The 14,670-nt window shown below is 45.2% G+C and overlaps 1 protein-coding gene across 3 annotated transcripts in view; it reads left to right on the top strand.

Moving 5' to 3' along the window:
- The window catches only part of MYO7A (myosin VIIA), a 95,355-nt gene that overhangs the window by 68,802 nt on the left and 11,883 nt on the right, over window positions 1-14,670 (top strand). For all 3 annotated transcript variants that reach the window (XM_081327789.1, XM_081327791.1, XM_081327790.1), the window contains exons 34-41: window positions 695-885; window positions 2,009-2,133; window positions 4,332-4,489; window positions 5,457-5,610; window positions 7,643-7,798; window positions 8,782-8,887; window positions 11,874-11,987; window positions 13,028-13,115. In XM_081327789.1, the coding sequence (XP_081183915.1) occupies window positions 695-885; window positions 2,009-2,133; window positions 4,332-4,489; window positions 5,457-5,610; window positions 7,643-7,798; window positions 8,782-8,887; window positions 11,874-11,987; window positions 13,028-13,115 (1,092 nt within the window). The remainder of the gene's footprint in view (window positions 1-694; window positions 886-2,008; window positions 2,134-4,331; window positions 4,490-5,456; window positions 5,611-7,642; window positions 7,799-8,781; window positions 8,888-11,873; window positions 11,988-13,027; window positions 13,116-14,670) is intronic.

Here is a 14,670-nt window from a genome sequence, read left to right as displayed (position 1 = left end):
GTTGAAGTCCCCAAGTCATGAAGGGGCCATAGTTCCCCCATGCTGGCTCAGGAATGCTGGGAGTTGAAGTCCACAAGTCATGAAGGGGCCATAGTTCCCCCATGCTGGCTCAGGAATTCTGGGAGTTGTCCGCAAGTCATGAAGGGGCCATAGTTCCCCCATGCTGACTCAGGAATTCTGGGAGTTGACGTCCACAAGTCATGAAGGGGCCAAGGTTGCCTACCCCTGGTCTAGCTCGTCTTTGGTATTAAGACGTTCATTGGTCAGGAGCCCAGATCATCATGGCAACCACACAGAGGACTTCTGTAGATGGACACCAGATAGAATAGAATAGAACAGAGCTGGAAGGGACCTTGGAGGTCTTCTAGTCCAGCCCCCTGCTCAAGCAGGAGACCCTATATCATCTCAGATAATTGACTATCTAGCCTCTTCTTAAAAACCTCCAGTGGTGGAGCGCCCACAACGTCTGGAGGCAACTTCTGTTCCACTGGTTGATTGTGCTCACTGTCAGGAAGTTTCTCCTTAATTCCAGGTTGCTTCTCTCCTTGATCAGTTTCCAACCATTGTTTCTCGTCCTTCCCTCTGGTGCTTTGGTGAACAACCTGACCCTCTCCTCTTCCTTGGGGCAGCCCCTCAGATACGGATCTCTCTCCTGTCCTCCCCGCTGAGTTTTTCCAATTCTGTCTCCCTTCAGCTGGTGACGATTCCGGTTTTCTCAGCTTCCTGAAAGGAGATTTGCTGGTTCTGGACCAGGACACGGGAGAAAACGTGATGAATTCTGGCTGGGCCAACGGAGTCAACGAACGGACCAAGCAGAAGGGAGACTTTCCAACCGATTCAGTCTACGTCTTGCCCACGATGACCACGCCTCCCCCAGACATCGTGGTAAAGCACTCGGCACCCTCTTGAACTGGGAAATAAAGGGGGGGGTGTCTTCCTGGGGAAGCCGTGCAGAGTCCCTTGGTGGAGCTGGGAGGCCATAGAAATTGAATGCATGGATGGATGGATGGATGCATGGATGGATGCATGGATGGATGAATGAATGAACAAATGAACGAACGAATGAATGAATGAATGAATGAATGAACCTGAAGGCAGAAGAAAAAGCAACGGATGGAAACGAATCAAGGAGGGAAGCAACCTGGAATTAAGGAGAAATTTTCTGACAATTAGAACAATTAATCAGTGGAACACCAGAAGTTGTCGATGCCCCAACACTGGAGTTTTGCAAGAAGAGACCGGACAGCCATTTGTCTGAAATGGTAAAAGGGTTTCCTGCCTGAGCAGGGGGTTGGACTAGATGACCTCCAAGGTACCTTCCAACATTATGATTATGATTGTGATTATGTTATGAATTATGTTAGAATAGAATAGAATAGAATTAGAATAGAATAGAATGGAATGGAATAGAATAGAATAGAGGGGAGGGGAGGGGAGGGGAGGAGAAGGGAGAAGAGAAGAGAAGAGAAGAGAAGAGAAGAAGATGAAGAAGAAGTTGGAAGGGACCTTGGAGGTCATCTAGTCCAACCCCTTGCTCAGGCAGGAAACCCTATACCATTTCAGATAAATTGCTGTCCAGTCTCTTCTTAAAAACCTCCAGTGTTGGAGCATTCACCACTTCTGGAGGCAGGTTGTTCCACTGGTTAATTGTTCTGACTGTCAGGAAGTTTCTTCTTCGTTCTACGTTGTTCTTCTCCTTGATGGAGAGCCTTAGTATCGTTGTTTTTCTCCTTGATGGAGCACCTTAGTATCTTGGGTTTTGTTCAGTGTTCATCTTGTAAGAATACCTTAGCTGTCAAAACACAAATCAAATTGAACATTATTACTTTTTCGGGACACCCAAATTTCCTTCCATACTTAACCATAGGCCTGACCTTGACTTACCATACGGGGTGCAAAATATTGGTGTAATTTTTGGCGAGGGCGTTAAAGAAAAGGGGGCTCCCATGACCTTATCTTACTCATTTTCACCCCAGTTTTATTTGCTCTAACTCACTTGCTCCTCCAGGCTTTGGTTACTATGACTCCGAATCAGAGGCAAGAAGTCATAAGGACATCTCAGCTGGTGATGAGTGACAGCGAAGAGAGGATAAAGCCCTACACCTTGGAAGAATTCTCCTACAATTATTTTAGGTAAAGCTGTGGATGTTGAGCTCAGTGCCAGGAACACTTGCTGAGTTCAAATCACTGAAGAGCTGATTATTGCTATCTATCTACAACACGGGTCTTCAAACAAGGCCCTTTGATGACTTGTGGACTTCAACTCCCAGAATTCCTCAGCCGGGCATGCTGGCTGAGGAATTCTGGGAGGTGAAGTTCACAAGTCATAAAAGGGCCAAGTTTGAAGACCCACTAGACTAGACAGACACTTGTCTGAAATAGTACAGGTTCTCCTGCTCAAGTGGGGGGCTGGACTAGAAGACCTCCAAGGTCCCTTCCAGTTCTATTCCATTCCACTCCATTCCATATTTTCTATTCTGTTCCGTTCCGTTCCGTTCCATTCCGTTCCATTCCATTCCATTCCATTCCATTCCATTCCATTCTATTCTATTCTATTCTATTCTATTCTACGCCATGCCATGCCATTCCATTCCATTCCATTCCATTCCATTCCATTCCATTCCATTCCATTCCATTCCATTCTATTCTATTCTATTCTATTCTATTCTATTCTATTCTATTCTATTCTATTCTATTCTATTCTATTCTATTCTATTCTATTCTATTCTATTCTATTATTCTATTCCCATTCCATTCCATTCCATTCCATTCCATTCCATTCCATTCCATTCCATTCCATTCTATTCTATTCTATTCTATTCTATTCTATTCTATTCTATTCTATTCTATTCTGAATTTATCCTATTCTATTCTATTCTGAATTTATTCTATTTTATTCTATTCTATTCCATTTTCTTTTTTTTCTATTCCATTCCATTCCTATTTCTTATTCTATTCTATTCTATTCTATTCTATTCTATTCTATTCTATTCTATTCTATTCTATTCTATTCTATTCTATTCTATTCTATTCTGTTCTATTCTATTCTATTCTATTCTATTCTATTCTATTCTATTCTATTCTATTCTATTCTATTCTATTCTGAATTTATTCTATTTTATTCTATTCTATTCTATTCCATTTTCTTTTCTTTTCTTTTCCATTCCATTCCATTCCATTCCATTCCATTCCATTCCATTCCATTCCATTCCATTCTATTCTATTCCATTCTATTCTATTCTATTCTATTCTATTCTATTCTATTCTATTCTATTCTATTCTATTCTATTCTATTCTATTCTATTCTATTCTATTCTATTCTATTCCATTCCATTCCATTACATTCCATTCCATTCCATTCCATTACATTACATTACATTACATTACATTACATTACATTACATTACATATTATCTATTCTGTTCCGTTCCATTCAATTCTGTTCCATTCCATTCATGTGTGGGAAAGGCTCCTAAATTAATCAAAACAAGCCAAGCTCAATTTAATAAAACAAACTACGGCTTAGTACTGGTGGGGGAAAAATTACCTCCCCAGCTTGTTAGCAGGTTCATGTTAGAATCTGCCCTTCTATAATATAACAACAACAACAACCAAGAGAAGCAACCTGGAATTAAGGAGAAATTTCCTAGCAGTGAGAACGTCTTTGTCACCAGACCTTTCACAACGTCAAAAACCCACATTTGTCCACCCACGGTCTGATAGGTGAACAAAAATCTCCCAATCCAAACTGAACATCCGGCTGACTGAGCTACAAACCATAATTAGAAATTTACGGTCAACGCTGCAAACATTAACAATATAAGAGACAGCCTTTTGTTTAAACTGCTTCACTTTGACTCTTGAAGGGAGGGCATTTTCTAACGACTATTTTGGGAAGATTAGAAAAGCCCGCATACAGATTGGGAGGAGAGACCTCCTCTGTCAAACTAATTGGATAATGTGATTTATGACGTGTCGATAAGGGCAGGGATTGTGTGTGTGTTACGATGGGTTTGGTGGGGGGAGGAGATTTCAGATGCTGGCATCCTTCCATGAATGCCGATGTTTCATTTCATTTACCAAGACTTTTTAGATAGATAATAGGCCTGCAACTTGTTTGAATTGTCTCATTCATTGGAACCACGACATCTGCATTCCCTGTTTGCGTTCCTTAGGCAAGGAACGCCATCCTAGGTAGGACCACACACACACACACACACAGAGGCCAAGACGCAAAGATGCACACATGGACGCCTTGCGCCGTTTCCCCCAAGCAGTCCCGGCTGGTGAACCCGTGCCAAGGCCCACCGCCTGTTTTCCTTCCTTGCCAGGCCTCCCCCCAAGCATACCCTGAGCAGGGTGATGATCACCAAGAACCGAGGGAAGGACAAGCTGTGGTCCTACACGAGGGAGCCGATCAAGCAGCCTTTGCTGAAGAAGGTGGTGAGCAGCGAAGAGCTGTCGCAAGAAGCGTGCATGGCTTTCATTGATATCCTTCTGAGTTCGCATTCAAGAGGTCAGCCTTTTTTTCTGCCTGAGAAACATCCTAGGGCAGAGGGTCCCCAACCTCCCTGGGCCGTGGTGCTGTACCGGGCCGTGGCATGCCAGCAACCGGTCCGCACAAACAAGCAAAGCCCCCGTCTGCAGGATGCAGGGAGCACACAAAACCACGCACCCTCCACTCCGCGGATGGGATGGGATGGGATGGGATGGGATAGGATAGAGTAGAGTAGAGTAGAGTAGAGTAGAGTAGAGTAGAGTAGAATAGAATACAGTGGAATAGAATAGAATAGAATAGAATAGAATAGAATAGAATAGAATAGAATAGAATAGAATAGAATAGAATAGAATAGAATAGAATAAGGAATAAATAGAATAGAATAGAATAGAATAGAATAGAATAGAATAGAATAGAATAGAATAGAATAGAATAGAATAGAATAGAATAGAATAAGGAATAAATAGAATAGAAATATAGAATAGAGTAGAGTAGAGTAGAGTAGAATAGAATAGAATAGAATAGAATAGAATAGAATAGAATAGAATAGAATAGAATAGAATAGAATAGAATAGAATAGAATAGAATAGAATAGAATAGAATAGAATAGAATAGAATAGAATAGAATTGAATAGAATAGAATAGAATACTTTATTTGGCCAAGTGGGATTAGACACACAAGGAATTTCTCTCCGGTGCAGAAGCACCCAGTGTATGTGCAAAGCAACAGAGTAATAATAGTTACAATAATGATACCAATAAGAGCGGGTAGTAGAGAAGATGAGAAGGGTAATAATGATAAAACTGCAGCCACACAACACGGGGGAATTTAGTCAAACATAAGACAGCAGTGTGAGCCTTGGTGGTTCAGCAGAGGGATGACAGGGAGGGAGGGAAGGAAGAGAAAGGGCGTGAGGAGAGGATTGCTTGTCTTTCATTATATCCTTAACCTGCACACCCATCCTGAAATACATGGGCGATTACCCTTCCAAAAGGACCCGCTCGGTGAACGAGCTGACAGATCAAATATTTGAAGGGGCCCTGAAGGCCGAAGCCCTCCGAGACGAGATTTACTCCCAGATCCTGAAGCAGCTGACGGACAACCACGTCAAGTAAGTGTCAAGCTTCAAAAAAAAAAGTTAGGCTGCCTCCGCTTCAGCCATTGCTGTTCCCAGCATGGGGGAACTATGGCCCCTTCATGACTCGCGGACTTCAACTCCCAGAATTCCTGAGCCAGCATGGGGGAACTATGGCCCCTTCATGACTTGTGGACTTCAACTCCCAGAATTCCTGAGCCAGCATGGGGGAACTATGGCCCCTTCATGACTCGCGGACTTCAACTCCCAGAATTCCTGAGCCAGCATGGGGGAACTATGGCCCCTTCATGACTCGCGGACTTCAACTCCCAGAATTCCTGAGCCAGCATGGGGGAACTATGGCCCCTTCATGACTCGTGGACTTCAACTCCCAGAATTCCTGAGCCAGCATGGGGGAACTATGGCCCCTTCATGACTCGCGGACTTCAACTCCCAGAATTCCTGAGCCAGCATGGGGGAACTATGGCCCCTTCATGACTTGTGGACTTCAACTCCCAGAATTCCTGAGCCAGCATGGGGGAACTATGGCCCCTTCATGACTCGCGGACTTCAACTCCCAGAATTCCTGAGCCAGCATGGGGGAACTATGGCCCCTTCATGACTCGCGGACTTCAACTCCCAGAATTCCTGAGCTAGCATGGGGGAACTATGGCCCCTTCATGACTCGCGGACTTCAACTCCCAGAATTCCTGAGCCAGCATGGGGGAACTATGGCCCCTTCATGACTCGTGGACTTCAACTCCCAGAATTCCTGAGCCAGCATGGGGGAACTATGGCCCCTTCATGACTCGCGGACTTCAACTCCCAGAATTCCTGAGCCAGCATGGGGGAACTATGGCCCCTTCATGACTTGTGGACTTCAACTCCCAGAATTCCTGAGCCAGCATGGGGGAACTATGGCCCCTTCATGACTCGCGGACTTCAACTCCCAGAATTCCTGAGCCAGCATGGGGGAACTATGGCCCCCCTCATGACTCGTGGACTTCAACTCCCAGAATTCCTGAGCCAGCATGGCTCAGCTTGGAAACTCCCTTTCTCCTCTGCATGGCTGGCTCAGGAATTCTGGGAGTTGAAGTCCACGAGTCATAAAAGAGCCTAGGTGGCCTAGCCCTGATCTAGGGAAAGATGCATTTGCTGCAGATGCTGTCTTGTTCATGGGGTTCAAAGGTAAGTGTGGGTCCATTTAGTGACTGTTCAAAGTTACGACGGCACTGGGGAAAAAAGTGGCTTGGGACCATTTTTCACACTTACGAGCCTCGCAGCCTCTCCTGGGTCACGTGATCAAAATCCGGACGCTTGGCAACTGGTTCATGTTTATGACGTCGCAGCGTCCCGGTGTTACGTGATCCCCTTTTGCGACCTTCTGACCAGCCAGATCAATGGGGGAAGTCAGGTTCACTTTGCAACCCATATTACTACAACTGCAGTGATTCACGCAACAATTGTGGAGAGGACGGTTGTCAAACGGGGCCAAACTCACTTAAACACTGTTTCGGCAATGGACATTTTGGGCCCAACTGTAGTTATAAGCCGAGGACTATCTGTATGTTCGGAAATGTGTTTCAGCAGCTGGATGACCCAGTTAGGGATTGGAAGCTCGGCAAGGAAATTGGCCGGCAGTTGGATAGGAGACCACTAGGAAATCCTAAGGTCAGAAACTCGTTTTGCTCGTGGCTCATTGGACGGTCGCAAAAGGGGATCCCATCACTCTGGGATGCTGCGACCGTCGTAAGTATATGTCAGTTGCCACACCTCCAAATGTAAATCGGGTGAACACGGAAATGCCGCAGTGGACGTAAGAAGCGCAAAAAAATGGCCCCTTTTTCCAGTGCCTTTGTAACTTGGAACGGTCGCTAAAAGAAACGTTTTGTATGTCGAGGACTACCTGCGGGCCATGAGGTCACCAGGAGTCCAGCTTGGTTTGAACGAGTCTCTTTTTCAGAATATTATAGGGGGCTTTATATGCTTGGGCAAGGGGGTTGGACTAGATGACCTGCAAGGTCCCTTCCAACTCTGTTATTCTAATTCTGTATTCCTTGCGGAAAAGGTACAGCGAAGAGAAAGGCTGGGAACTGCTCTGGCTGTGCACCGGCCTCTTTGCGCCCAGCAACGTCCTGCTTCTTCACGCCCAGAGATTCGTCCAATCTCGGAAGCACCACCCACTCGCTCCCGATTGCCTGCAGAGGCTGCAGAAAGCTCTGAGGTTCGTGTCTGTGGCCGAAAATAGCGACGGCAAGGGCCCTTAGACTTAGATACCTCTTCGCAGTCTTTTGCAGCCCTCTCTAAGCGGTTCACAGGCTCAGCCTGTTGCACACACACACACACACACACCAACTATCTGGCTCCTCGTTTTACTGACCTCGGAAGGATGGAAGGCTGAGTCAGCCTTGAGCCGGTCAGGATCGAACTCCTGACAGTGGGCAGTGAGTTGGCTTGCAATGCTGCATTCTAACCGGAATGTTAAGCAACACAAGAATCAAATCAATGCTGGCTTGCTCCAGCTGTTGCGGCCTGGCAGGTGTTGATTAAGCCTGGGGGGGGGGGTCAACCCACTTTGGACATCCTTTTTCCTACTTGATGAACTTTCGCCGCGATCTGAAAACATACCTGTTCGAACAAGCCGGCCTGGCCTGAGGGGGGATTGGTGGGGTTTTTACTATCATTTTATTGGGGTTTTATTAATGTATTTATTGTTTTTTATGGGCATGTATTTAATTATTTTTTAATTTTTGTAGCTTTGTGTTTTATTCTTGCCCTGTACACCGCCCTGAGTCCTTCGGGAGAAGGGCGGTATAGAAATATTAATAAATTAAATTAAATTAAATTAAATTAAATGAACTGCGTTCTCTCACAAGACCTCAATATCTGAGGGGATTATTTCATCCGAAAGGAGAGAAGCAACCTGGAACTAAGGAGAAACTTCCCGACAGTGAGAACAATTAACCAGTGGAACTACCTGCCTCCAGAATTTGGGGGTCGCTCCATCACTGGGGATTTTCAAGAAGAGACTGGACAGCCATTTGTCTGAAATGGTGTAGGGTTTCCTGCTTGAGCAGGGGGCTGGACTAGATGACCTCCCGTGTCCCTTCCAACCCTGTTATTCTTTTATTCTTTTTTTTCTTTTCTTTTCACTATGTCTGCTATAGAGTTGTCGATCAACAGCCACCGGGTTTGTGTCTTTTGCAGGAACGGGACTCGAAAATACCCACCGCATCTCGTGGAAGTGGAGGCCATTCAGCATAAAACGACGCAGATTTTCCATAAAGTCTATTTCCCGGACGACACCGATGAGGTAAAGGCAAAGCTTTTAAACCCTGATCAGTAAGGAAAGTCCATCCCAGGTTTCTTTGGTTAAGGAAGCAGCAGCAGGACAAGAGGAGGAGATCCAGAGGAGTGTCAAGATTTTGCTCTTCTTCCATGAAGTCTACCGAGCTCCTCCGTCCTCCAGCTCAGGGTTGTCCCAAAGGTGCTTTTTCAGGAGGCAACTGGACTTTCTCGTTTCGCTTCTCCTTCCAAGAAGCTTCTTCTGCTCTGACTGGAGGGTGGGGAAGGGAAAGATTTATACTCCTTGCAGAAAAACCGGTCATTTGCATCCTTTTAGAGAGTCGTTGAGGCCACTTGGAGGTTTACCTGTGTCCTCAGGGTCACCTGAGTGGTGCAAATGGGCGGGGAGCCTTCTTGGAACTGCAGAAAGGACTGTGTTATAGACTGGAGATGGATGATGTCGTTTATATTTATATTCCTTGCAGACAGTTGGTCATTCGCCTTCTTTTAGAGAGTCATTGAGGCTACTTGGAGGTTTGTCTGTGTCCTCAGGGTCACCTGAGTGATGCAAATGGGCATGGAGCCTTCTTGGAACTGCGGAAAGGACTGTCTTATAGACTGGAGATGGATGATGTCATTTATATTTATATTCCTTGCAGATAGCTGGTCATTTGCCTTCTTTTAGAGAGTCATTGAGGCCACTTGGAAGTTTGTCTGTGTCCTCAGGGTCACCTGAGTGATGCAAATGGGCATGGAGCCTTCTTGGAACTGCGGAAAGGACTGTCTTATAGACTGGAGATGGATGATGTCGTTTATATTCCTTGCAGGCAGCTAGTCATTTGCCTCCTTTTAGAGAGTCCTTGAGACCACCTGGAGGCTTACCTGTGTCCTCAGGGTCACCTGAGTGGTGCAAATGGGCGTGAAGCCTTCTTGGAACTGCTGAGTGGATTGTGTTGTAGACTGGAGATAGATACACCACCCATTTGCACCACTCGGGTGACTTTGAGGACCCAGATAAACCTCCAAGTGGCCTCAACGACCTTCTAAAAGAATGCAAATGACCAGTTTTTCTGCAAGGGGTATAAATCCTTCCATTCTCCACCATCCAGTCAGAGCTTGAAGAAGCTTCTTGGATGAGAAGTGAAATGTCTTTAAAGAAAAACAACAATGTCCAGTTGCTCCATAAAAAAGCACCTTTGGGTTTTTCCTTGAAGGAACCCATTAAAATAATAAAATAAACTTCCAGCACAGATGGTGCATGGCAAGGTTTTGAATCTCAGCTCTCCTGGCCTTTCCAAGCTCCAATCCCAGAAGAAAAAAAACCCCAAAGGATTAAGTATAGGTAGTCCTTGACTTACGACCACAATTGAGTCCGAAATTTCTGTTGCTAAGCAAGCCAGTTGTTAAGTCAGCTTTGCCCCATTTTACGACCTTTCTGGCCACTGTTGTTCAGCGAATCGCTGCGGTTGCTAAGTTAGTAACCAGGCTGTTAAGTGAATCTGGTTTGCTTGTCAGGAGGTCGCAAAAGGGGATCACGCGATCCTGGAACGCCGCGACCTTCATAAATATGAACCAGTTGTCAAGAGTCTGATTTTTGATCACCTGACCCTGGGCATGCTGCTACGGTCTTGTGAAAAACGATCACACGCCATTTTTTCAGTGCCGTTGTAATTTTGGCCGGTCACTAAACGTAATGTCGTAAATTGAGGACTACCTGTAATGCATAAATGCAGGTAATCCTTGGTTTACAGCCTCAACTGGGACCCGCATTTCCTGGGCCAAGCAAGGTGGATATTAAATGAGTCGTGCCCCATTTTAGGACCTTCCTTGCCACAGCCATGAAATGAATCACTGCACTCATTAAGTGAATCTTGCGGCCGTTAAGCAGATCCAGATTCTCCCCTTTGACTTTTGCTTGTCGGAAACCAGCTGGGAAGTTGGCAAAAGGGGATCACGTGACCTGAGGATGTTGCAATGGTCGTACAGTACAGGTAGTCCTCAGCTCACAACCACAATGGAATCCAGAACCTATGTTGTTAAGTGAGAAATTTCTTAAATGAGTTTAGCCCCGTTTTACGACTTTTCTTTCCACCTCTGTTAAGTGAATCAGTGCAGTTATTAAATTAGTAACATGGCCGTTAAATGAATCCGGCTTCCCCCGTTGGCTTTGCTTGTCGGAAGGTCGCAAAAGGGGATCAAATGACCCCCAGGGACGCTGAAACCGTCATAAATATGAGTCACTTGTCAAGCATCCAAATTTTGATCACATGACCATGGGGGAATGCTACAGCAGTTGTTAGGTGTGAAGGCTAGTCATGAGTCACTTTTTTCCAGTGCCATTGTAACTTCCACCGGTCGCTAAAAGAATCGTCGTAAGTTGAGGACTATTGGTAAACAGAGCGGCTGTGGTTAAATAAAAAAGCCACTTTAAGAGACAGACTTTACAAGTTGGTTTGCATGTTCCCTGCGATCAGGGTTAATGTGTGACATTAAACTATTGTGGTTCGTTGAGATTGGCCAAACGTCTTCTCACATCCCAGCTGGGCCCACCCCACCAGCTGACTTGTGTTTAATTGAGTAAACCATGTTTAAACCCTAGTTTGGCCCAAGATATCAAGGTAATAATTTAACAGCTAATCAGCTTGTATAATGTGAGCTATCTGGTGTAATGATGAGACTGACTCAGCAGGGTCTGTGTCCCTTTGAGAGCCTTGATATAAAAGGGAAGCCTCGGCTGCTGTGTTCTCTCTCTTCTGTTTCCTGCTGTAATTGTGGTGTGTTGGATCCTGCTGTATTAGCATGTGTGTGTGTGTGTGTGTGTGTGTGTGTGTGTATTGTTCCTGGTGTGTGATATTGTAGATAGGGTAAGGTAAACCACCATTTAATATAGACCACTGTTTACTGTATTTACTCCTGGGTTACCTAGCGCAATAAGACTGTACACACTCTGACACAAGAGTTCAACTCAGCTTGTATGAAGCCAGGTTATTTATTATTCTTTGTTTCTCACCCAGGCGTTTGAAGTGGAATCAGGCACCAAGGCCAAGGATTTCTGTCAGAGCATTTCCAAACGGCTGCTCTTAAAATCATCGGAGGGATTCAGCCTTTTTATCAAGATATCGGACAAGGTGAGTTTACAACTCAAAGTTGGCCAGACTTTAATCAGAGTCCAGTCCATTAACACTGAAACCCTTAAAGTTTAAACATACGAAGAAGGGTTGCAGGAATTGGGTATGTCTAACTCTAATCTAACGAAGAGAAGGACGAGGGGTGAACATGATAGCAGCCTTCCAGTATCTCAGGGGCTGCCCCAAAGAAGAGTTGGGGGTCAAGCTCTTCTCCAAAGCGCCTGAAGGCAGGAGAAGAAGCAACAGATGGAAACTCACCGAGGAGAGAAGCAACCTGGAACTAAGGAGAAATTTCTTGACAATGTGAACAATTAACCGGTGGAACAACCTGCCTCCAGAAGCTGTGGGTGCTCCAATACTGGAAGTTTTTAAGAAGAGACTAGACAGCCATTTGTCTGAAATGGTATAAGGTTTCCTGCCTGAGCAGGGGGTTGGACTAGATGACCTCCAAGGTCCCTTCCAACTCTGTTATTCTGTGATTTTCTTAATATTGGAATGGGAGACCACTAGGGCAGGGGTCCCCAACCTGTGGGCCATGGCCCGGTAATGGGCCCAGGCCACCTGGCTGTGGGACAGTCTGACCAGTGCACATGCATGTGCGTGTGCACCCCCTCACTTGTAGTAGCACCGTGGCCGTGGGACACAAAAACAGGACACTGTGCCTTGGGGCACAAAAATGGGCCGCTGTCGTGCCTCAGGGTGTGAAAACGGGCTGCTGCCGCACCACAGGGCGCAAATACGGGCTGCCGCCACACTGCAAGGTGCAAAAATGGCTGCCGCCGCATCGCAGTTCGCAAAAATAAGGTGCTGTGCCACGCAAGAACGGGGCAGGGCTAGTGAGTATCGCTCGTGAAAAAGCACCTTTGGGATAACTGTGACCTGGAGGACTGGGAATCTCCATTGGCAGCTCTCTAGTCCGTTTCCTTCCCTTTAACACGGTATTTCTCAACCTTGGTCCCTTTAAGACGGGTGGATTTCAACTCCCAGAATTCCCCAGCATGCACATCTGCAAGGGGCCAAAGTTGCTTGCCTTCTTCCAGGTCATCAGTGTCCCTGAAGGAGACTTCTTCTTTGACTTCGTCAGGCATCTGACCGACTGGATCAAGAAAGCGAGACCAGCAAAAGATGGTAAATCGTTTGTGGTAAATCTTGACTTCAGTACAGAAATCTTTACTTCCTTCTGGTTCCCTCTAGTTCCCTCTAGTGGCCAACCTTCAAAACTGCATCCTGTCATGTTTTTGAACTGAATTCAAAACTGAAGCATTTTCCCATGGGAAGGATTCTTGTATAATTCATTCCAGAATCTTATTTTGAAATCATCTGGACCCCGCTGCCCATTTGTAACCTTCTGAAATCAAAGTTCTAATCACCCTTTTATTTTTTATTCAAAACAAAACAAAACAAAAATCCCGCTTGAGTCTTTAAACGTGTAAAAGATGGCAAGAAACTCCCTTGGCATTTTCAGACTTGTTGATGGGAAGGCTCCCAATATTTGAAAAACAGTTAACCAGCCATTTCAAAAAACGATTAGAAAAGGAAGTACGAATAGTCCTCAACTTACGACTGGTTGCGTAGTGACCATTTTACAACAGACCTTATGACCCAGAGTCAAAGTTCGGACGGCCACTCCCCCAACATGGTCACATGACTGCACGTCAGGAACTTGGCAGTGTCCTGTAGTCATGTGATCACGTTTTACGACGATTCGGGCAAAAATTAGCATTTACCTCCAGTTTTCGACAAAATTGGCCCACAGGGAACAATTCACTTGCTTAATAACCGCAGCGTTAGCTTAACAACCACATCGGTTGCTTTATGCCTGAAGCCGTCGTTTAATGACCAGCACAAAAAAAGGTCATAAAAATTGGATCTGTCACATGGGTTATCTGATTTATCTAAGGCCTGATTTACCTAATCAGGTAAGGCTTAGGAAAAAACCTGGAAAATTGGGAAACAAACAGGTTTTTTCAAGGTTCCCCCCCCCCAAAGCTGTCAGGGGCAAAAAATTGTTTTTTCTCCAATTTTTCCAGTCTTTTCATCTTAGGTCAGATCACCCATGTGACGGATTTGATTTTTATCACCTTTTTTTATGCTGGTCATTAAACAACAGCTTCAGTCATAAAGCAACTAACATGATTATTATTTTACGAACATCATGATTGATAACCCTGATGGCCAGGCTCCCTTACGTAAGTCATAACTCGAGGACTATCTGTATGCAAACTCGGTGTCCTTTTAAAGACGCCGAATACAGTTTGAGCACAATGATGATTATTATTTTTGGTCATTTGCCAAAAATCTGCTGGAGGCTGCGATCTTGCACAATGATCTTCAGTTCTCCATTTCTTTCCCGGACGTCCTTATCTTTTTCCTGCCACGCTAGATTTCTGCAAGCAGGGATTCTCACTTTTGTGCGAAGGAAAGCGACAAAGTGAAGATCCTAGAGGTGTCTCGCCTGTCACACTAGTGGAACAAACAACAAATGGTGCCACTTCACAAAGAAGTCATTGGGGAGGGAACAATCTTACAGTCCTCAACAGGCCTTCGCCAGCAACCCTTTTGTGGACCTCAGACACGCACACCCCAACACACACACACACACACACACACACACACACACACACAAACACACACACACACACACACTTCATCTCTCCAAATTAAAAAAAAGAAACTTATTATT

Source organism: Vipera berus, assembly GCF_964194415.1.
Source record: "Vipera berus genome assembly, chromosome: 4".
Taxonomy (NCBI): Eukaryota; Metazoa; Chordata; class Lepidosauria; order Squamata; family Viperidae; genus Vipera; species Vipera berus.
The sequence above is the reverse complement of the archived record's forward strand: the minus strand, read 5'-3'. Positions and strand labels throughout refer to the sequence as shown.